At 34.2% G+C, this 25,523-nt stretch overlaps 1 protein-coding gene across 3 annotated transcripts in view; it reads right to left on the bottom strand.

Annotated features, from left to right (window-relative positions):
- The window catches only part of NRDC (nardilysin convertase), a 100,981-nt gene that overhangs the window by 32,623 nt on the left and 42,835 nt on the right, over positions 1-25,523 (bottom strand). For 2 of the 3 annotated variants that reach the window (XR_002079903.2, XM_019449312.2), the window contains exons 3-10: positions 24,973-25,103; positions 24,003-24,072; positions 23,766-23,847; positions 22,535-22,688; positions 9,053-9,126; positions 3,965-4,060; positions 2,620-2,742; positions 767-824 (exon numbers count right to left, since the gene is read on the bottom strand). Coding sequence is in view for 2 of the 3 variants with exons in the window: in XM_019449312.2 (XP_019304857.1) it covers positions 767-824; positions 2,620-2,742; positions 3,965-4,060; positions 9,053-9,126; positions 22,535-22,688; positions 23,766-23,847; positions 24,003-24,072; positions 24,973-25,103 (788 nt within the window). In the remaining variant the exon portion in view is untranslated. The remainder of the gene's footprint in view (positions 1-766; positions 825-2,619; positions 2,743-3,964; positions 4,061-9,052; positions 9,127-22,534; positions 22,689-23,765; positions 23,848-24,002; positions 24,073-24,972; positions 25,104-25,523) is intronic. The other variant, XM_019449313.2, reaches the window with a different exon arrangement.

Genomic DNA, 25,523 nt, shown 5'->3' with positions numbered 1-25,523 from the left:
AAAAGATAACTTGGTTCAAATATATGAAACAGACTTTTTAGCTTGTATGGAAAGTCAATCATCACCTACAAGATTATTTATTTTATGGAGGAAAGCAATCCAAGTTCCAAACAACGGACTTAAAAATCAAACTTTCAGGGGCGCCTGGGTAGCTTAGTCAGTTAAGTGTCTGACTTTGGCTCAGGTCACGATCTCACGGCTGGTGAGTTCGAGCCCCACGTCAGGCTCTGTATTGATAGCTTAGAATCTGGAGCTTTGTTTGGATTCTGTGTCTCCCTCTCTCTCTGTCCCTTCCCTGCTTATGCTCTGTCTCTATCTCAAAAATAAATAAACACTAAAAAAAAAAAAAAACTTTCAGAACAAAATTTGTTCTGAGGCAGGGTATACAAGTGTATATATAGGCTGCCTCTCGATATAATACTTGCTTTCAAAACACAGTGTCAAACACTCTACACAGTAACAGAAAAACTCTGAATAACTGTAAAAGGAGAAAGAGCCATAAATTCTTCAGAATTATTACTTACTGTAAGATTGCAAGCTTATAAATTTTGAACTATAGACATTATGGAAACTTGGGCTCTCATCTTGGTTTCCCAATCAAAAAGCTATGTGATCTTGCTAAACCATTTTAGGTCTTAATCACCTGTTTAAAAAATAACACCCCTTCCCCAGGCGGGAGGGGTGGGGGGACCACCTCTAGGATTCATACAAGAAGATACCTCTTTAATTCTTTAAAGCATATGGTTTATGAAAATTAATGTCTTACTTGTTTGGTATCTGAGAGAAGATTTCAGTCACCCACTTTTCCAAAGTATCCAGTGTTTCTTTGGGGAGGGCAGGTAGGAGACAGGGAAATAAAATGTTGTTATTGAAGGAAGAAATGCAATTAGATTTAGGTATAAAATCTTTAGGTATAAAACAAAGGGATACTTTAATTTGGGCATTACTTGCCACTCCTTAACCAGTAATAAGTAGCAACAACAACAAAAACAATAGTTAAGAAAACCTTAAGACACATAATTTTATTAGAATCCTCTATTTCTAGCTGGTAAAGTTAGAAAAGGTACACAAGTTTTTGTTTTGTTTTGTTTTATAAAAAAAAAGGAAAGTTTTTGTTTATCACTAGGCTACTGTGGAGAGCCAAGAGTAAAAATATCTCCATCCTCCTACTCCATTCTAAAACTTAATTCTTCTAGGAAGGTTTCTCCCAATTAATCCACACTATACTGATCATTCTTTCTCAGGATTTCATTAGTACTTTCAACATTCCATTTATTTTACATTAATTTATACTTGCTGAGGTTTTAATCTGTAAGTCTTCCTCTTAGGTTGCATATAATATGATTTCTATCTTCTTTTGATTCCTGTATTTCATACAAAATTCTTTTTAAAAGCAGATCTCGGTACAAAAAGAAACCTTTTTCCTTTATCCCACTCACTGACTCATTACTATTACCAAATAGTATTTGTACTTCCACCAGACACAAGTTTCACTAATTTTCAAGAGATGCCCCATTATGTAAAACACAAGATACAAATTAGACTAATCAAGTTCTGAATTTATTCTATACTATATATATAGATATTCAACTCTTAAATGGATAAATGCTAAAGCTTAAAAAACAATTGAATTTAAATTGTATAAGGTTCTCTTATCAAATATCTAGGGTTTATTTTAGAAATTTGCAACAAGCATTAATAAAGGAAACAATACATAGTTGAAGAAAAACGTTTGTTTGTGACACACTTGGAAATAGTAATTAAAAACTGTAAATTATATACTGAATATGGAACTGCCTATTTTAACAAATGTTGTAAAAGGAATTTAGATACACGTCTGTAGTCCGAACAAAAGAATCTACAATTCTATAGCCATAGCTTTAGATTCAAATCAACTTTTAGTGGACTAATTTTGATCCTAAATGCAAAAATGTTTCATATTTAAGTGCCAGGTCAGCTTCAATTTCAGTTTTGACAACGAAAGAACAAAATCTCAGGAAAAGGAGAGTCACAGGGTGAGAAGATTACTTTTTCAAAATTAAATGTGCAAACTATAACATATGTCAAAAAGAAGTTTGGCAACTTCCTGAAGTGTAAAGAAAACAAAAGAAAGCTACCATGATTTCTTTAACGATGAAAAGTTAACACAAATTGCTGAAGATAATGATAAAAGAAGGAAAAGAAGTACTGATCAGTATTTTACATTTTGCTATTATCACCATGATGGATTTCAATTAATCATGCCATTTTACTGGACCCTACGTAAAGATGAAAAGACAGACACCTTGCTCTGTCAGAGTTTACAAAGGCAGCAACTAAATGTGACCTAAAAGACCAATTCATGGCCTATTAGAACATCAGTAAACTCACAGACCAGCCTAGAGATAAGATCTATGTCTATAAAAGAAAAAAACATTTGCCTGAGAATCAGATGATTTTGTGATTGCTAAGCTGTGCCACTTGCTATGTGACTTTTCCAAACCCTGACTTCCTTTAGGTCATATTAAGGTCAAGCACTAAAATAATTTATAATACCCTGCAACACTAATCAAGGCAAACAAATCCTAAGAAAGCACTACTTCAACATAATTCTAAGGGCCATAAAAGACAATATACTACCTTTGGATTGAACCACTAAAGTCATGTAATGAGCAGAATAGTAACGCATCCAGAATTCTCTCAATCTAGCATGTGTATCAATATTATTCCTTTTTGGCTCATGTTTCAGTGTCTCAGCATTTCCTGTAAAAAAAAAAAAAAAGATGAAAAACATCACAAAAATAAGTAGTTTACTTTGAACCACACTAAAATTAAAATATTTTAAATATGTTTACTTTGTCAAAAGCCTCTATACCAAAAATGCATGCTCTGCTACTGATACATAACTAATGAACCTAAGTGACTCAAGAATATAGAATCAATGCATAACAATAATATCAATATAGGACAAAAATTCAAAAGAAACAATTCTGAAGTGTATTTTAACACATAAGGAATTAATCTCCAACTGGCGATACCTTAACAACAGTAATTGTCTTCAGCTTATCTTAATCATTAGTCTAGCATCCAATTCAGGTTTTATCTCTGAATTATTTTAATAATATTCTACATAATCCTTAAAAATAAACCACATAAAGCAAGGCTGTCATATAAATTGCATATAACTGTACAAGATATACAGGGAAGCAGAACAGCCTTTGAATGAAGTACTATTTAGATCAACTCATCTCAGATTCTACCTTACGGTCAAAAGCATTAATATAAGGCTATAACTGAATTCTAACACTAAGAAAAAGCCATTATAAAAAACATACCATTTAAACAGCTTACCATTTAAACAAAATTTGGTCACATTGCTGAATCTCTATTGATAAAGGGAAATACCAGGTTGGGGTAGAGCACAGACTTTATAATCATATAAAAATAGAGGTTCAAATCTCACACCCAACACAGTGTGATTTAAGCAAATTAAATAACTTCCCTGAACCTGTTTATCTTTAAATGGATATGATAATGGGACCCAGCTCATAACAATGTTAACAATGATCAAATGAGGTAATTCATGTAGTGTTAGCAGAGTATCTGGCACTCAAAAAGCATTCACAAAACATTAAGTGCTATTCTTGATATACCTAATGTCAGAAAACCAAATACATGCATGCTCAACCACTTTCTATTTGAGAAGCTGCCTACCAATCCTAAAAGGTGCCCAGCTACTCTGCTTTCACAGTCTTCCATTCTTAATCAACTTTGCATATTCTCAATCTTCCTCAATTAGAAAATAATCTAATCCTGAAACCAAGATTGCACTGTATGTTAGTTAAAATTTAAATTAAAAAAATAACACTTCTGCCAAAAGAAGGAAAAGGAGGAGGAGGAGGAGGTGGAAAAGAAGGGAGAGGAGAGGGAGGAGATGGAGGAGGGGGAGGGGAGAGAAAGAAGATGAAGGTATGAAGCATCTTACCCCAAAAAAATTTCCCCATAGGATGTCCAGGTCTAGCAAGGCTTCCAAACAACATTTCCTTTCTGTTTGCATCAGAAGGTCTTGCAAGTTGATATTCTGTCAGTTTTAAAGAAACACTTTTAATAAAATAAATTCAGTATTTGCTTTATTATTAGAAATTCAAGAAATGAACTGCACAGGACTGAAAGTAAGGAAGTAACAAAAATTAATTTTATGAATTGTGTGTTATAAGACTGAAGTGGAGAACTCAATGACCCAGGTCAGGCTCTATGATTTAACACATTCTGTATCTTTAGGCAGTCAATGCACCTTCCTAGAGGTTTTCCTTTATCTTCAAATGAAACAAGATAAGTTAATGATCTGAAGGTTTCAATTCTAGGATGCTATGTCCAAGAATTTACTGATAAAGTGCTTTAATAAGATGTTAAAGCAAATTTCTCATTACCTGGGAACTCTGTCATACATATTTAAATTTCCTCTAAAACCAGCTGTGTCATTAATAAAATATTAATTGTTCAGAACAATCACTTTGAAGTCAGAAATACCTTGTCTAGAATCCAATTCTGCCATTTACTACACTGTACAACCTTGAGGATAGGATGTTACCTAACTTTCCTGATTCTATTTCTGCATCTATAAAATAGAGTTACTGGCACTTAGTTCATAGGCTTTTGATAAGAAATAAGACAAGATATATTCCTTCAACAATTACTCACTGAACATCTTCTATGAGGCAGGTAGTACTGAACCAGTTGCTAGAGGCAGAAATGTGAAAAAAAAAAAAAAAAAAAAAGGACCCAGTCCCCGCCCTCAAAGAGTTTACATTCTAGTAGAGGAGATAAACAATAACTAAAACAAACAGATTCTAGACATAATGTCAGTGGTAGGTGCTAGAAGAAAAATAAAACTGTGTAAGAGAATGGAAAGTGACAACAGGTCATAAAAGGCCTAAGGTGGTGACAAGTGAGCAAAATCCAAATAAAGTGAGAATGATGTCATAAGAAGTTTTGGGGAAGTTTTCCAGGTATCGAAATTATAAATTCAAAGGCTTTAAGACAAGAAATATTTTAATGAATTCAAAGGCAGCAAAGAGGCCAGTGGAGCAGTTTAATAATCATAAGAGCTTAGGGTCAGTAGAAATTACAGTTTGCTATGGGTAAGTGCTAAAACGCATAGAGTAATTTAAATATATATAAGGGCTGTCACTTAACCTAATTTTGTCTTATTTGTGTGTGAATTTATTTTGGGTAAGGGGGAGGCTCAGGAAGGTTTTCCACAGAATGACTCAAGCTGAGTATTGAGGGACAAACTAGGGTCTTCTAGGAAATAGGAACGGAAGGAGAAATGGGAGTGTGTAAAACATTTTAAGGAGAAAAAACTTAGAAGGAGATTATGGCACCTCTGAAAAACAGACACAGTTTTTGAAAAAAATTGGGCAAATGACTGATTCTGGAACTTTGAGTTAATTACTTCACTTCTGTAAGCCTCAGTTTCATTACATGTCAAATAAGGACAATGGGGATAACAATCACAATAATGCACATAAGTAGTGCTCAAACTGTCAGCTATTATCATTTATCATAGGAGTAATGGCAAGGCATTGCAGATGTTTAATAAGGAGAGTGACATTATCAGATTTGGACTTCAGTAAGTTCATTCTGGTTGCGAAAGTAGAGAATGGGTGGTAGGAAAGCAAAAGTAGAGACAAGAAAACTGATTAGGGGCCATCACTGTAATATTTGCTGAAGAGAGTAGAAAGTGGTGACAGTAGGGATAGGAAGAAACAAAAGTAAACATATTCAAAATACTTTAGTTATAAATCATAAAGTCTAAGTCAACAATGAGACAGCAATGTATATATATATATATACCTTCAACAAGTAAATAATAAAAAAAACTGTAAAAAAAATATGAAGATATGGCTATAACATGAGAAAAACAATTCCTAAGTGTGGCAGATTGAATAATAGTTCCCAAAGATGTGCACATCCTAGTCTCTAAAACCTGTGAATATGTTACCTTACATGGTAAAAGGAACTTGGTGGGTATAAATTAAATTAAGGATCCTGAGAAGGAGAGGTTATCCTGGATTATCTGGGTGGTCCCTATGTAATCATAAAGATCCTTATAAGAGAAAAGCAAGAGGATCAAAGTCAGAGAAAAGATCTAAGGACAGAAGCAGAGTTCAGAGAGGAGAGAAGATTCTACTCTGATGACTCTTAAGATAGAGAAAGGAGCCATAACCTAGGGATGTAGATGGTAACTAGAAAGTGGAAAAGGATAGGAAACAGCTTCTCTCTTATGGTCTCCAAAAGGAATGCAGCCTTAAAGAAATAATTTAGACTTCTGACCTCCAAACATTTAAGAAAACAAATTTGTGTTATTTTGAGACACCAAGTTTCTGGTCATTTGTTTCAGTAGCAAAAGGAAGCTAACAGACATGTAAACATATCCACAAAAAATTATCTATCCACAACAACTGATAAAAATAGAGTATAAATATCTGAACACTTAGAGAACACATTCTGCTACTTGGTTAGATTAAAAAGGTTTTGGACATATCCTCAGTCTCAATCACTAAGACATATTCTGTAGGAAATTACACATATTTATGTGAGAGCATGAACTATCACTAAAATAAAAAGCTAATCATTAAGAACATTTTTTTTTCTCTACAATCTTCTTTTAGCAATAAGCTAATCCCATTTTAAAACCTACCCTATAGACATTGACATGAGTTTGTTACCAAATGTATTCAAGAAAACTGTAAAACACTAAACACACCTATCTGCAATGGGTAAATAAATGCTTATAAATATAAGTGTATAACCACTCCTTTGAAAGATTAGGCGCAAAACAGATTGCCAATGCAGGGCACAGTGATAAGAGTAATGAAGTTAGATCTACATAATAAATTAAAAACCCAGAAAGAATCTTTTTTATAAGCAGGTAGAGAGGAATTTTTTTAAAAAAGTAAAATGAGAAGAGGAATCTGCCAGGAAAGTTGAATCTCCCTTCAACTCCTCTTACATGGAATGGGCCATCCAAGCAAACAGGCAACTGAAAACATGCAAATGAGTTAAGAATGATAGAAGACTATCTCAGCTGAATAGAAGAAAACAACACCAGATTATTGAGCTTTCAAAACTTGTTAATGAATACTAAAGTTATTACACCAGTTACAACTTAAGAGCAACCTCATCTCCCTGATCTCAAGTAAACCCTTCACACTTAGAAGGTTAAGTGACTAATGACATATATCTAGCTATCTGTATCAGGTCACAAATTGAACTAGGTCTCCTATCATCAAAACAAATAAATGAACAAAACAAAAACAAAAAAACAAAGCCTTTACCTTAAGTTCATTTTAAACCAAAACTACTTAGTACATGTGTATGTATGTACATATATCACATGTATATGTCCATATATATATTTCTGCATATTTCAAAATAAAATATATTCTAACTTAAACTTATAAAAACCAAATTAAAGATTGTGTGAACACCAACACTTCAACCCAATCTAGAAACTGTATGAAGAAAAATACTTCAAAGTACTTAAGACAGAAGGTGCTTTCTTCAAAAGTAAGAAAGACTTTCAGAGTTTTCCTTGGTTATTTTGGTTTATCAACCACTCAACAAATACTTATCTGGGCTATGATAAAAGAGATAGTGTGGTAGGCAAATAACAAAAGTGAAGAAAATAAATCCTTGATTGTAAGGAGCTACAAGAGCTAAGAGGAATACAATTCCATCCCACCCTCTTTTACAAATAAGTTGAGGGCCACAGTCAGTTAAATTTCTGTAAGTAAAACAAAAATCTGCTGACGTCCAGGCAGATGGGTCTTTCTATCCATCTACAGTTTACTCCTCTTAATGAATGCAGTAAGTCATTATTACAACCCAACAATGAATTAAGACAAAGAAGAGAAACAAGAACAGAAATCTGCCTCTTAGGCTGTTGCAAGCCAAGCCTAACCTATATGAACCGAAAGTCCCCTCAAGTTTAGTATTATTTGTTTTCAATGCTAAAATAAGGCAAGCAGGGCCATTCTATGATGGTGCTATTTACCAGTACTCTGTAATTAACGGTATTTATAGCATGGCTCTGTAATGAAGCCTCACCCTATATAAGTACAGTTTTTCCTTATGGTCTTCATTCTTTAAATCCTAAAGACAAGAAAAACTGTTAACAAAATTAAATGCATTTCCTATTCAGGGATTTAGTTTCTTTATTCATAAATATATCACAACTGTTTTCAGAACTACCAAAATTCAAGCCATAGACCTAACAAAGGATAAACCATTTATTTATTTGTTTATTTTGAAGGGGGGAGGGGCAGAGGAAAAGGGGAAGAGAAACTCTTAAGCAGACTCCATACCCAGTGCAGAGCCCGACATGGGGCTCAATCTCACGACCGTGAGATCATGACATGAGCTGAAATCAAGAGTCAGAAGCTTAATAGACTAAACCACCCAGGCACCCCCCAGTATAAGCTATTTAAGTATCAGAATGTTACTTAAAGCCTCAGAGAAAATGTCTCTTCATTCAGAAAGAGTTATGTTAACTTTTAAAGTTTTAACACCTGGTATTAACTTTAAGAATTAGGCTACCGTCCTGGGGCACCTGGGTGGCTCAGCTGGCTGGGCGTCTGACTTCTGCAAGGTCATGATCTCACTGTAAGTGGGTTCAACCCTGCATCGGGCTCTGTGCTGACTGTTCTGAGCCTGGAGCCTGCTTCAGATTCTGTGTTTCCCTCTCTCTCTCTGCCCCTCCCCTTGTCACGCTCTCTCTCTCTCTCAAAAATAAAATATTTTTTAAAAAAAAAGAGAATTAAGCTACTGTCCTGCAAAAGATGTAGTCACTATGGTAAAATGCTCAAAAACTAGACTGAAAAACAATAATCATTATTTTATTTCAAATCTACAATGAATTACATTTTAATGGTTCAAGAATATGACACATTTATTTTAATTTTGCCCTTTATGATAAAAGGATAAAATGGTCCAGTGATAATAATGATAAATGTGCTAAATAACTAGTCAATGCAAGAAATAGTCGTAAGATATAAAGCACTTCTCTTACCACTATCAACAGCTTCAACTTCACGGTCAATTGCATCTCTGATCATTAGTGGATGGATGAAAAACTGAGCCCATCTGAAAAACAAAACACAAAAAAACCCTAGCATTTGTTTTTGTTCATAAAAATCTTTTCATCTGTTCATCTGTTTTTTTAAGAAATTTACTAAGTTGGAAATTTAGTTCATAATCATGATATGTAAAATCTAAGTAATATTCTGCATTTCTGTATTTTAAAGTCTACAAACTACCTTTTTTTCATTATGATCTATAATACCCATACAGAAAAGTTCATAAAACATGGACATAAAGACTAATGCATAGGGGCACCTGGGTGGCTCAGTCGGTTAAGCATCGGACTTTGGCTCACATCATGATCTCATGGTTCATGAGTTCCACCAAGAGTTCCAGCCCTGCTTCAGGGGACTTTGAGCCCTGCCTCAGGTGAGCTTGAGTCCTGCCTCAGGTGAGCATGAGCCCTGCTTCAGGTGAGCATGAGCCCTGCTTCCCCGCCCCACCCCACTCTCTCTCCCTCTCTGCCCCCATGGGATTCTCTCTCTCTCAAAAAAACAAAACAAAATAATGCATAACTACAAGGTAAAAGTCTGAGCGGCTACCACCCAGGTCAAGAAACAGACCCAGGCCAAGAAACACTGTCAGAACTCTAAAAGCACCCGGCACCTATATCCTAAATGTTATGATAATCACTTCTCTGCTTTATAGTTTGTACATATAAGTACATATATGTACTTCTAGACCAGTGTTTCTTGACCTTTCTTTTTCCCATTATCAACCCTAAGGAGGCTTTTCAGATTTTCTCCTAATCACTCTCTTTGAACTTTTAATATCACAGATACACTGTTTATCTGTATGTATATCTGTGATTTCATATAAGGTATATAAAGCCTACTCTTATTCAATGCAGGGTTACAAATGATTAACTTTTTTAAGTTAAAAGTTAAAATTTTAAAGACTATCAAATATTTTACTTTGCTTTATAATTGTATTTGCTTTTTAATGTAATTTAAATTGTGATGCATCAAATTACATGTGTATCCATTTATTAATAATAGCAATACAAATAAATTTTAATTAACATCTATTTTTCCAGCAAAAAAAAAGCAATTAAAAAAATTAATTTCCTACAATTTTTAGTAAACTTTTCACTTTTGCTTGATCCAAAAAGAAACTTCTAGCTTAACTGGCTACTAGATATTAAGACAATCAAAATTTTCTTTTCAGTACTTGGCATAACTAACGGGTTAAATAACTTGTTCAATTAAATAAAGTAGAATATTTTTATTTAATTCCAAAGTCATATACAAAAGCACAGAGTATCAATACCCACAAAGCAGCTAATGAAACCAACTGGCACATGCAATGCAGATCACCTCTAGTGATGACTCCAAGATCAAGCAAACATTTCAAAGTTCTCCAATCATCTACGCACCAGTTTTGTAGCACTGACAGTGAATGTGCTTTGTATTATCTTCTATGAACTCTTATCACTGTAAATGGTGCTCAGTGATACTCAAGTAAATTAAAAACAGAAATTAAATACTAAGTAAAGATTTTGCCAGCTAGGGTTAAGCTTTGGAGGGCCACAAGCCATTATAATATTGAACATTTTTTCATCTAGAAAGAACCAATTTTTGCCACCAATGGGAACAATATGCTCCCTGCTGAGAATGCGTGTTCTAAACAATCCAGTTTTATTTTTTATTTTCTATAAATGGAAATATATTTATATATTTTTTATGTCTGACTTATTTACCTATTTATTTTAATAGTCATCCACGATGGTACATGTGGCTATGGTTCATTTATTTTCACTGCTGTAGAATATTCCACTGCATGAAGTTACTCATCCAAGCTACTGCAAATAGTCATTTGGGCTGATTCCAGGTTTAGACCATTACAATCAATGCTACCATAAATTCTTACAAATGTGTAATATGCACATTTGCACAAGTCTGTCTAGGTATACATCTAAGAAAAAACTCCTAGGTAATAGTATATGCAAGCATATGTTCAACATCACTAGCTAAAACCAAAATTTTTATCAGCAGTTCCAATTCCTCCATTCCTCCAAAACCTCACCCTCACCTGGTATAATCAAACTTTAAAATTTACTGCAACTTTCAAGAGTACAGTTAAATCTCATACTGGCTTTAATTTACATTTTCCTGACTCCTAATGAGATTGATTACCATTTCATACATTTATTAATCATTTGAATTTTTTCTTTGGTAAAATACTTAAGGCTTTTTCCTACTATGTTGTATTTTTTCTTGATTCTAATATATATTCATTTTATATAATATTTAATTATGTTACATACAATTATACATATAATCTAATAATTAAAAATTAATGACAGTTACTTTAAACTTTTTTAAAATTAAAGAATTATTTATTTGGCGGGGAGTGGGGGCAGAGACAGAGAGAGAGAGGGAGAGAGAATTCCAAGCAGGGTCCGTGCTGTCAGCACAGAGCTCCATGAGGGATGCTTCAACTCACAAACCATGAGATCATGACTTGAGCCAAAATCAAAGAGTTAGACGCTTAACCCACTGAGCCACCCAGGCGCCCCAACAGTTATTTTAAATATAAGTCCTTGGTTATGTGTGTTGTAAATATATTCTTCCACTTTATACTTGTTTTTCCCACACTCCTTATGGTATCTTTTGATGAACATAATGTAGTATCATTTTTCTTTATTTTTTGTGCTTTTCTATCTTGTTTGATAATTCTTACTGGGGCTAAAGTTACACTCCTCTCTAAAACTTTTAGTTGTACTTTTTACTTTTTGGTCTATAATCCACCTGGAATTGACTCTTTGTGTATGTTGAGGAGAAGTCAAGTTTATAGAAGCCCAATTATCTTGGAATCATTTCTTTAAGAAGTTCTTTTAATCACTGCTACACAGTGCCCCTATCAAAAAGCAAGTGTCTACATATGTGTTGGTCTATTTCTAGGATTTCTGCTCTGTTCCATTGGTCTCTTTGCTTAGCCTTCTAATACCATAGTGTCATAATTACAAAACAAATCTTAGTATCTAGTAAGTCCTGCTATCCTGTTATTTTTCCTATGCAAAAATAATTAGCCCTCTGCCTTTCCTTATAAATTTTAGACTTAGTTTTTTTAATTTAAAACTACATAAATCTTCTGAGATCTTGGTTGCAATATCGCTGAATCAATACATTAACTGATAACTGAAAACAGGTATCATTAAAAATAAATTAAGCTTCAAATCCATGAATAGTACTTTTCTCAAATTACTTAGCTCTTCCTTAAAATCTCACAATAAGGTTTTAATATATTCCCCAAAAAGAGTCTTTTTACCTAATTTTTGGAATAATTTCTGAGTGTTTATTTTTTATAGCTTTAAAGGTATTTTAACTATCACTGTTATGGAGAAATACTACTGACTTTTATATATTAAACATTATCAATTTTATCATTTTTATTTTATGTATCAAGCCACACTAATAAATTATGTTAAATAGAAGTGATAACAATCTGCATCTCCTTCTTATATCTGATCGCAACTTGAAAGCTTTCCAGGTTTTACCATTAAATATAAGGCTTGGTTTAAAATATCAAATATCATCTTGAGAAAGTTGACTTACACTCTGTTAGCTAAGAACATCTTGATGACCAGATACTGAATTTCACCACATAATTTTTTCTACATACATTTTTCCCTTCAATCTGACAATGTGATGAACTGCATTAATTGACTTTCTCATGTTAACCCTACCTCATAATTTTCAACCCAACTCAGTACTACTGTATCTTTATTACTATTTGTATGTGAGTATGGTCTACAGTTCTTTTTATATTACACTTTCTTATATCAAGAGGTCATACTACCTTCATAAATGAGGGAGGAATTATTTATTCCTTCAATTTTTTGTAGACCCCTAAACCTAAAAGTTGATTTTTGTAGACCTCTAAACCTAAAAGTTGATTCATTTCTTTGTTATAAGATTATTCAAACTTAAAAAAAATTTTTTTTAATGTTTATTTTTGAGAGAAAGAGACAGTGCAAGTGGGGGAGGGGCAGAGAGACACGAAGACACAGAATCCAAAGCAGGCTCCAGGCTCTGAGCTGTCAGCCCAGAGCCGAACACAGGGTTTGAACCCACGAGCTGTGAGATCATGACCTGGGCCAAAGTTGGACACAACTTACTGAGCCACCCAGGCTCCCCAGATTATTCAAACTTTTTAATTATAATTTCTCTTGTGTGGGTTTTGTAAATTATATTTCTAAGAATTACACACTTCTCTTTTTTTTTTCACTTACTGGCATAAGTATTCAAAATATCTTATATTTTCAATATCTGAAAAATCGTAAGTCATATTCATTTTCATTCCTGACATCTGCACATTACTTTTTCTTCCCCTTGACCAGACTCGTGAAAGGCTTATCTATTTCATCAGTTTTTTAAGAACCCACATCTAACTTTCTTGAAACTCTGAGAAATAATTCACATACTGCAAAATTCCCCCTTTTAAAGTGCACAACTGGGGCACCTGGGTGGCTCAGTCGGTTAAGCATCTGACTTCAGCTCAGATCATGACCTCACAGTTCAGGAGTTCAAGCCCCACGTCAGCTCTGTGCTGACAGCTCAGAGCCTGGAACCTGCTTCAGATTCTGTGTTTCCCTCTCTCTCTCTGCCCCTCCCCTGCTCGCACTCTGTCTCTCTCTAAAATAAATAAAAATTTAAAAAAATAAATAAAAAAGTGCACAATTGAACAGATTTACTACATTCACAGGATTGTGAAAACATTAACACTAATTTCAGAAAATTTCATTACCCACTAAATAAACTCTATACCCGTTAACAGTCATTCCCTTTCCCCATGTTCCTAGTCCCTGGCAACCACTATTCTACTTTTGGTCTCTACGAATTTATCTAATCTGAGAACTACAGACTAAAGAGACATATTGCATGCAATGCATGTACCTTGATTGGATCATAGATCAAAACAGCTAAAAAATAATTGGAGGACAATTCAATTTGAATACACTCTACATATTAGATAATGTAAGGGACTATTAAATTTTCTTAAGATATGGTATTATGGCATCGTAGGAGAATGTCTGTTTCAATAGAAGATGCACATTTACGTATTTAAGGGTAAAGTATCATGAAGCCTGGTTGCTTTGAAATTGTTCAGAAAAAGAATATATAGAGAGATAAAGCAAATGAACAAGAAAATGTAATGGGTATCATTTGTACTATTCTTTCAACTTAAAGGTTCAAAAAATTATAGAAAGATATGTACCGATACTATGCATTTAAGTGAAATAGTACATATGGTATGATAATTCTGTTTTTGTAAAAAGAAATACACACACACAAACATATAATGTTAACTGCTATAACAAAAGGGCCAAAAATGTCATTACTCAATCAAAACAGAAGTTTATTTCCTGCAACTTTGACAGTCCAGGCTGGATTGAACCAGATTAAGTAGGTAGCTCTCCTCCACTCAGACTTTCAGGGACTCAGGCTTATAATGGCACTGTTGTTTTCAACATGTGACTTTCAGAGTCATTTACTTTCCAGCTGAGGTGTAAGTTCAGACACTATCTCACTTACATTTACACTTCAATGGTGAGACTTTCCACAAGGCCACTCCTTATTGTTGCAGGGGAGGCTGAAATTTTTCATTCAAGTTGGGCAGCTATGTCCCAACTTCAACTCTTAACACTTGAGAAGAGATTTCACTGGAAAGCAAGTACTCTATCAGTCATTAAAAAAGGGAACTTGGCTTGGGGTGCCTGGGTGGCTCAGTCAATTAAGCGTCAGACTTTGGCTAAGGTCATGATATCGCAGTTCATGACTTCGAGCCCCACACTGGGCTTTCTGCTCTCAGCACAGAGCCCGCTTCAGATCCTGTCTCTCTCTCTACCCCTCCCCTGCTCACACTCTCAAAAATAAATACACATTTAAAAAGAAGAGGGTAGAGGGTCTTGGCTCCTATGCTGCTTGCAGCCCAAACCAGTTTGTACTCATCCCTCAGGTCCTAGAAAACACACCTCCTTCATGTAGCCTCCCTTGATTTCTCTTTTTTTTGTGAGTTCCTTTGAAATTAAGAATTGATGCCACCTAACGTCACTTAATTAAAAAAAATTTTTTTAAGTATTCCAAATGTCTTCCCTTTGCTGGTTTGGAAGTTTTACACTCAAATCCTGTTCTTTTAGAAGTTACCCTAGAAAATATTACATGCATCCTTTTAACTTATCAATGTCTAATGTTAATCAATACCTTACCCCTCAAAATACCTTTTACTGCATTTACCATTATTCCTGATATGCCATTGTTGCTTTAATTTTGTACTTTAAAATTTTCACTATTGCTTTAATCAATGTTCATTTATATTTATTCACATAAAATGACTTTCATTGTTCTTTTTTTCATCTCTGATCTTCATTTTCCTTCTGCCTAAATAAATTCTTTAGAAATTTCCTTCAGTAAGTTGGCTGGTGGCAAACTTAATTGTGTATCTGAAGGTCTATTTTACAATCATTCTTGAAAGATATTTTTGCTTGGGGTACCTGGGTGGCTCAGTCAGTTGGGCATCCGACTTTGGCTCAGGTCATGATCTCATGGTTTGTGAGTTCAAGCCCTGCATCAGACTCTGTGCTGACAGCTCAGAGCCTGGAAACTGCTTTAGATTCTGTGTGTGTGTGTCTCTCTCTCTGCCCCTCCCCTGCTCGTGCTCTGTCTCTCTCTCTTTCTCAAAAATAAACATTAAAAAAAAAAAAATTTTTTTTTTTAAAGATATTTTTGCTTGGTATAGAATTTGTGGTTGGTAGTTATTTTCTTTCAGGCTATTGCAGATATCCAACTGTCTTTAACCTTTCACTACTCTGAATAGTCATTTATCAATCTAACATACCTTTGAAGGAAATTTGACCTTTTACCTGGCAAACATTTCCTATATTTGGTTTTCTTCAAATCACTATGTTTTTCTACATATGGATTTCTTTAATTTTTTTAAAGATTTTATTTTTAAGTAACCTCTACACCCAATATGGGGCTCGAACTCACAACCCCAAGATCAAGAGTCCCATGCTCCACCAGCTGAGCCATCCAGGCACCTCTGGATTTCCTTTAACGTCCACCTTTGGAATTTGTTAGGTTTCTCTAACCTTTAATTTGATGTTCTGGGAAGTTTCCAATGATCAACCTTTCAAATATTGTGTCTTCTCTATTTTTCTCTCCCACCTTCTAAGACTCCAAGATATACTGACATTTCTGCTATATCCTTTATGCCTCTTTTCTTTTTCTCTGTATTTATTCACCCCTCTTTGTGTTGCATTTGGAACATCTTTTGGCCTTACAGCCTTTCAGTTCACTAATTCTGTCTTCAACCGTATCTACTCTTTTCTTAAACCAGGCAATTAGGTTTTCCTTTTTTTTTTTTTTTTTAAACATTTACTTATTTTAGGGAGAACACAAGTTGGGGAGGGGCAGAGAGATTGGGACAGAGGATCTGAAGTGGGCTATGTGCCGACAGGCTGACACAGTGAGCCCAATGTGGGGCTCAAACTCACAAACCCCAAGATTATGACCTGAGCAGAAGTCAGACACTCAACCGACTGAGCCACCCAGGTGCCCAAACCAGAACTTTAGGTTTTCAATTTCAATCATCCTATCTCAGTTCAAGATATTCTTTTTATTTTTATTATCCAAATCTCATAGGCCATGTTACAGTTTCCTATTCCTTGCAACTATATTCAAACTTGTGCCTTCTTTCTTTAAAAACAGAAAGTGCAAACATTTTTATAATTTGTGTCTAACCATTCCAATGCCTAAGATTTCTAATGTATTAAAAATCTTTATTTTCTCTCTCTGCCCTTCCACCTTCTCTCAATCCAAAATATATAAACATTTTTTTTAATCCTTGTTTTCTGTTTTAACTCATGTCTTGTTTTGTGTGCCTGCTTACGTTTGACTAAATGCTGATCATTTTACTTGAAAAACTATTTATAGGAGCAATGCAAAGCCTAGGATGAAGAATTTTCTTGTTCTTTTTTCTCTTTTGCACATTTATTTGAAGTACAACTTACCAAAAAAAACCCTATATATATTTAAAACATACAATATGATGATTTGATTACGTATCCTTTTGAAGTGATTACAATTAACACATCACCCTACATAATTTCCTCTTTGTATGTGTGTGAAAGTTGAAGATCTATTCTTTTAGCAAACTTCAAGTGTACAATACAGTATTATTAACTACGGTCCCCATGCTGAACACTTTATCTCGAGAACTTATTCATCTCATAACTAAAGACATGTGCCCTTTGACCACCATGTCCTCATCTTCCCAGCTTCTGGTAACCACCATTCCAGTCTGTTTCTATGAGTTTGGATTTTCTTTTCCTTCTTATTTATTTTATTATTATTAATTATTATCATTATTATCATTGTTATTATTATTATTATTTTATATTTTTTCTTTTTGGTGCCACATATGTTAAGATCATACAGCTTTTGTCTTTTTCTGTGTGGCTTATTTCACTTAACTTAATGTCCTCTAGGTTCATCCCTGTTGTTGCAAACGGCAAGATTTCTTCCCCCCCCCCCTTTTTTTAAATGTTTATTTATTTTTGAGAGAGCAAACATACAAGCAGGGGAAGGGCAGAAAGAGAGGGAGAGAGAGAATCCCAAGCAGGGGGGGCCTGATAGGGGGCTCAATCTCATTACCGAGAGATCACATCCTGAGACAATATCAAGAGTCAGAGGCTTAACCAACTGAGTCACCCCAAGATTTCCTCCCACCTTATGGCTGCATAATATTCCACTGTCTATATCTATGTAGACATATTTCACATTTTCTTCATCCATTTATCTATCAATGCAAGCATTTTCTTTTTAAAGAACTTGTGTTTGCTTCTCTCAGGCATCTGAGAACACTACCAGTTCTGGGCCACTTTAATTCACAATGAAGACTTGAAGTTCACCAGAAAACTCAGGCATTTTGAGAATAGGCTGTAATTTCTTTGGATGCCTAATCCACTTCCTCAACCTGAGTCCCAGATTACTATAAGGAAGATCTCCTGTTAGATACCCCACTTTGTGGGTATCCAGGGTTTTGATATTTCTTGCTCTTGCCCTGAAACGCTGATGTAGCCAAGTCCAAATATATTGAAATTAGCAAATGCCATCAGGGCAAAAGCAGCTTCCATTCTCATTTACTTACCAGAGTAAAAATTCAGTCATTGCCTCAACTTTTTACTTATATGATCCAATATATTAATAAACAATGTGACCTGTGTGAAGGAATTGGATTTACTGACCTATTAAAAAATCCTGGCACTTAATACATGCTATAGGAGTCCTTTCCAAATGATCAAAAGACTTTTTATTCCTTAGTAATTGTAGAAGTATATTATATAAATTATAGTGGATACAATACTTAATGCTCTACCACTATCATTTATGTCATAAATTCATGATGATATTCTAATTATTTTCTATTAATATAGTAGCATTCTTCTTTTTATTTCTGGTAGCTTTTTTTCTAAGTAGAAACAAATGTATAAATATCTTCTGATTTCCTACAGCAGTCCTCAAATCAAAAATGGATACAGTCTCCAAAGAAGAAATGAAACAAGTTCTTTAACTAGACTTTACACCATGCTTCATTAACTCTGAGGTGGTCAGAATTTATTCAACATACGCTTCACCTAATCTTTTTTCCAACAAAATAGGCTTTTTCCTTCTTTATATTTAGATATAATCAAATGTGGGTATTTTCAGTTTAGGGGTATTGTTATTTGTTGTTTGTTTTGGGGTTTGGTTTTTTGGTTTTTGTTTTTTGGGTTTTGGTTTGTTTTTTTAACCAAATATAAAGTCATGAGAATTCAACTTGACTACCGCTCAAGATTTCTCCACATTTACAAATATCTGTTTGGATTTTGTGAAATCTTGGGAGCTAAGAACTTTGAAACAAGAGCAAACATGCAGTCATCCTCAGAGTATTCTTGATTTTATAAGTTCACAGGAAAGATAATCTTGAACATGATTTGCATTGCCTTAGTCAATTAGTTTTGTCCCTATCTTTTGGTTATTTTCAAATTAAATGTTTAATTACAGAAACTAATACACTGAGTATCAAATGTGTGTGCTATGAGCATGTTCTAAAGTATACAATTAAAAACAGCTAGTTTTTAAATAGTTCACTGAACACAGGCAGCCATATTAGAGATTAAGGAAGAAAAACTAGAATGTGGTATCCTATTATAAATGTTATCAAAGTAATATTGTCAATTTTAATGGTATTTTAACACTTTTTTAGCAAAAGAGTTGTTTACTGGGGATAGAGGAACATAAATATTTATCCCGTTGAGAAGAACGGCATATGCTTTCAACTTATGGGTCAAAATCTCTTAATGGAAAAGACAATTTCTTTAAGAAAACTGAATTTTTGTCATGTTTTTGAGAATTTTCTGGTCATTTATGGGTTAATTTTATGGTAATTTTTTCTATAAAGAAACAGTATTAATTCACTCAACAAATATCAGTATAGATTATCTATCAAATTCTGGATGCCGGAGAGATATCAACAAATAAATAGATAAAAATCCCTGCCCTCAGAGGGCTTACATTATATTGATCAAATTCAAGATTTCTTTTTTTATATTTCAATCTTATATTTATCTAGAATTTTCTACTGTAGACTCTGGTCTGCAACCTGTGACATCAAAACTCTACTAACACATGGACAGAAACTTTCTGGAAAACAATTTTACAGTGAGTATCAAAAGCTTTAAAAAAAAAAAAAAAAAAAAAAAGCCTTGCACATGGAACATTTTCCAGAATAGATCACATACTGGGATACAAATCAGCCCTCAACAAGTACAAAAAGATCCAGATCATTCCGTGCATATTTTCAGACCACAATGATATGAAACTCGAAATCACTCACAAGAAAAAATTTGGAAAGACCATGAATACTTGGAGATTAAAAGACATCCTACTAAAGAATGAATGGGTTAACCGAGAAGTTAAAGAGGAAATTAAAAAGTACATGGAAGTCAATGAAAATAACACCACCATAGCCCCAAACCTCCAGGATGCAGATTTGATCCCTTTTGGGTCAAAAGAGGGACATAGCAATCCAGGCCTTCCTAAAGAATGAAGAAAGGTGTCAAATACACAATCTAACCTTACACCTTAAAGAGCTGGACAAAGAACAGTAAATAAAACCCCAAACAAGCAGAAGATGGGAAATAATACAGATTAGAGCAGAAATCAATGATATCAAAAAAACAGAACAGATCAATGAAACCAGGAGCTGTTTCTTTGAAGGAATTAACAAAATTGATAAATCCCTAGCCAATGTGATCAAAAAGAAAAAGGAAAGGACACAAATAAATAAAATCAAGAATGAAAGAGAAGAGAACACATGCACCCCAATGTTTTATAGCAGCACTATTGACAATAGCCAAAGTATGAAAAGAGCCCAAATGTCCATTTACTGATGAGTGGAAAAAGAGGATGTGGTATATTTACATACAATGGCGTATTACTCGGCAATCAGAAAATTGAAATCTTGCTATTTGCAACAACATGGACAGAACTAGAGGGTATTATGCTAAGCGAAATTAGAGAGGACAAATATCATATGACTTCACTCATGTGGAATTTAAGATATAAAACAGATGAACATAAGGGAAGGGAAGCAAAAGTAATATAAAAACAGGGAAGGGGACAAAACATAGACTCTTAAATATAGAGAACAAACTGAGGGTTGCTGGAGGGGTTGTGGGAGAGGGGATGGGCTAAATGGGCAAGGGACATTAAGAAGGACACTTGTTGGGGCACCTGGGTGGCTCAGTCGGTTGAGCGTCCGACTTCGGCTCAGGTCATGATCTCGCAGTCCGTGGGTTCGAGCCCCACATCAGGCTATGTGCTGACAGCTCAGAGCCTGGAGCCTGCTTCGGATTCTGTGTCTCCCTCTCTCTCTGACCCTCCCCTGTTCATGCTCTCTCTCTCTCTCTCTGTCTCAAAATAAATAAATGTTAAAAAAAAATTAAAAAAAAAAAAAAGGACACTTGTTGGGATGAGCACTGGGTGCTAGATGTAGGAGATCAATCACTGGATTCTACTCCTGATACCATTATTGCACTATATGCTAACTACCTTGGATGTAAATTTTAAAAAATAAGTAATAGAAGTATTCAAAAAAATTCAAAAAAAGAAAAAAATCCTTAAAAATGCACATGCAAAAAAAATACACATGCATGCAAAAAAAATACACATGCAAATATACTCAGCAATTTTACTTCCTAGAACTTAATTAAAAAATAATTAAAGATGTGCACAGAGATTAGGATATTCATCACAGCATTACAAATACTAAAAAACGGAACACAGGGGCACCCGGGGGGGCTCAGTCAGTTGAGCGTCTGGCTTCGGCTCAGGTCATGATCTCACGGTCTGTGAGTTTGAACCCCGCGTCGGGCTCTGTACTGACAGCTCAGAGCCTGGAGCCTGTTTCAGATTCTGTGTCCCTCCCCCCTCTCTTTCTGCCCCTCCCCCACTCATGCTCTGTCTCTGTCTCAGAAATAAATAAACGTTAAAAAAAATTTTTTTTTAAAAACTGAACACAATTCAACTAACCAATCATATGTAACTTGTTAAACAGATTATGTTATTCTTTATACAATAAAAATAACACACAATCCCTTAAAATTAGGTTTTATAAATTACATCATGATGTATAAAAATGATATGTCTTGTTTAAAATATAAAAAGGACCCATTCATATGTGGAATTTAAGAACCAAAACAAACAAACAAAGGGAAGAAAAGGGACAACTCAAAAATCAGACGCTTAACTAACTACCGAGGGGAGGTGTGTAAGAGGATGGGTCAAATAGGTAAAGGGGATTAAGAATACACTTATCTTGATGAGCACTTAGTAATAGTTAGAATTGTTGAATCATTATACTGTACACCTGAAATGAATTTAACACTGTGTGTTAACTATACTGAAATTAAAATTTAAAAATTAAAATAAAAATATAATAGGATATGAATAATAATCCCAAATACATTTAAAAATATAGACGACCATACACCAAACCATTAACCATAGTTATCCTTAGATATCAAATTAGGAACAATCTTACCCCTTTTTTGCTTCTGTTTTTCCATATTTTCTACTAAATTAGAAAAAATAATCGCAATAATGAGCCAATAGAGTATACATTATTTATAAAACTCAAAGGTGTTTAAGGGTTTCAGTGTAATCTTCAACACAAAGACTTAAGTATATTACAGAACAAGAGCCAAGGTGCATTTAATAGTTTGCTCATTTCTCCAGATAAAGTATGACAATTCTACAGAATTAGAGTACAGCCTGAAAAGAAATACCATAGAAAAATGCCCAATGTCTCCATTTGTAAAATGTCGTTAGATAATTAAAATAAAAATACATTTTGAGTTAGTTACCTATCGAGGGCCTCCTTGAAGTATTTTCTCTGGACATCAAATTGAAAGACTGTACGTTCACAATCAGTTGAAGCATTATCACTACCCCCATGTTTCTTCAAGAAGGCATCAAATCCATTTTCATCTGGATATTTCAAGCTACCCATGAATACCACTAAGTGGAAAGAACACAAAGTGAAAGAACACAAAGATGTAGACAATGTTATTATCAACAATGAAATTTCTCATGTGCAAAACAAAACAAAACAAACAGAAGAAATATACCAACATACTAACAATGCTTATGTCTGGATAATTCTTTCTTCATTATATTTCTGCTTTTGTAATTTTCTATAATGCTCATCTATTAGTTTTATACTAAAACAACTAAGCACTTTATTTTTTAAAAGTATTTATAAAAAGGGCAAAATGTAAGTATTAGCATATATGCAGATTGTTACTATGAAAGTCCTAAGGTGCATGTTTACCCTCAAATAGCTTAGAAAATCAGAATATAAATAAATAATTCAAGAAAACAAATATAGACTTAAATTTATAACTGTACAGCAACCACACAGGTTTTATTTAGGTATATTCATAATTAAACTGAAGATTTTATTTTGTTTTGATATTAATCATGCCTTTTTATTTTCTGTATTCCCAATGTTTGACAGCTTGGGGCATTGCTAACCCTGGAAGAGGCAGTCCTTCCCAAGGTTATAAGATTCTTAGAGATGGGCAACTATCTCCTGATCTGTTGGCCTTACCATACCAGAACAATAATAAAATCTACATTTTAAAATAGTTTTATAGGTGGGTTTCATTCTAATCCACAAAATTATACAGTCAAGGAGATTAAAATTAAGTGTTCCCCTATGATATTAATAAATGCTTTTCCTTTGGGGCGCCGGAGCAGCTCAGTCAGTTAAGCGTCCGACTTCCGCTCAGGTCATGATCTCACAGTTCTTCCCAGTGTCGGGCTCTGTGCTGACAGCCCTGAGCCTGGAGTCTGCTTGGGATTCTTTTTCCCTCTCTCTCTCTCTCTCTGCCCCTGCCCCACTTACACTCTGTCTCTGTCTCTCAAAAATAAATGTTTAAAAAAATTTTTTTAAATAAATAAATGTTTTTCTTAGTCTTTTCTCTTATTAAACATATCACATTTCTATAAAACCAGTTATTTATCTTTAAAATCAATTTGTACAAATTTGGAGGAAAAAACACACTCAGGAATAATATTCTGTAAAGATCTTACTGTGTTCCAAAAAGTGTGCCAGCCCAGGCAGGTCATCTGGATCAGCAAAACTCCCAACTCCAACACAAAGAGCCGCTGCAGACTGGAGTAAGTAGAACACATGCAAATAGTGAGTCATTCCTAAAGGAATAACACTGTCATCACGTATTAAGGATTCACTTGGAGATGGATGTTTCCAACAGAAAGTAACAAAATTCTTTCCCTGAGAATCAGGAGGAGCAGCATAGTGAAACTCACCAGAACTGTGTCAGTTTCACCCTGCTGCTCCTCCTCTTGCCATCCTCCCAAATGCTGAACAGGTGCAGACCTAAGGGAAAAAGCAGAAACAGAAAAAAAAGGAAAGGGGACTAGCCAGCCCACCCAAATATCATTTCCTGTCAGCATTTCAGAGTTCCGAACCAAGTATGTTTCCTGACTTAATAGATTTTGGAAATCTGCAGAAATAATTTATCTAGGTAGATTATTTCTAAAGATCTTAGCAATTAACGACTATGTGTTCAGTAACTAAGTTATTAGAGGTGAGACTTCTCAATATGTTACTCAGAAAATTCTGTTTTTATTAAAACAGGGTAAAAAATAACATGTCAGGAAAACATTTAATAAAGATAGTAAATGGTTAAAAAAGAAAGTCTTTATTTAAAAAAACTACAGAACTAAACTTTAAAGAGGCTTTTTAGTTCTTCTTTTCTTATTGACGATATACAGAACATATATCTGATCTGTAGGTATTCTCCCAATACCTTGGGCAAATCAGAGTTTTTAACAAAATGGATGGCCAACAGGTATACCAAATTATGCACTAAAAATGATTAGGGTATACCATTATGTGATTGTAAATTAAAAGACACAAAACAGAAGAGGAAAATAGTCAATTTGAATCCTTGAGGATAGGAAGTTGAATTACTAGCTTTCCCCACATTTTAGAAATGTCAATTTTAAAAGGCTAACATTTGGTGATATAGACTGTTTTGATAAATGGTTATTCCTCTAAAAAGAGAGCTTTCAAAAAATAGCATGTACGTGGCATAAAGCCTGACCATGTGTCATAAATGGAAAATATGTTTACAGAAGAACCAAACAGCCTCATTTTACACTGTAAATCCCATTTTGAAGTTGTAGGCACATAAACTCAGTTAAAAAATAGGGGAATATCCACTTCTTCAAACTACAGTCTAACCTGTTCTGGGATGTTTAATAGGTGCCTAACCTGCTTTCAGCTCCAACTACCCCATAAAGATTTCTTGCTTCGACCAGGGTTGAAGACATTTTTGTATAAGATGACTTAAACCACAGTCTATCAGTCAGCTTTGACCACAGCAAAAACAGGCTCTGCGATTGCTAGAAAAGAAATTCATACTTGAGAATTATCTACCCAAGAAATTCATACTTGAGAAATTCATACTTGAGAACTGACTTAAGAAAACCCTGAACAAATCATAATTCTGTATGTATCATACTTAAATTTCAACCTTGTTAGTTTATCAAACCTTTCAGATCAAGAACAACTTCCTTTTGGGAAGATGAAGATGGAGAGGGCTAAAAATGATGCCTCAGGTAAGTAGTTAATTCTTAATTAGGTAAATGTTCTCCAAAAACCTCAAAATTATTTCTTCCCGCTTCTTTTATTAACTTTCGTATTTACCTTAAACAAGATCCACATTTTTCAAATAAAAATTAAACCATAAAATCACTGAAAAACCCTAAGCTACTCTTTAAGCCATCTCTTACATAGACTATTTCCCTTTTGCATACACTTAT

Source organism: Panthera pardus, unplaced genomic scaffold (genome assembly GCF_024362965.1).
Source record: "Panthera pardus isolate Hobbes unplaced genomic scaffold, ASM2436296v1 HiC_scaffold_11, whole genome shotgun sequence".
Lineage (NCBI taxonomy): Eukaryota > Metazoa > Chordata > Mammalia > Carnivora > Felidae > Panthera > Panthera pardus.
This window is presented reverse-complemented; position numbering and strand designations above follow the sequence as displayed.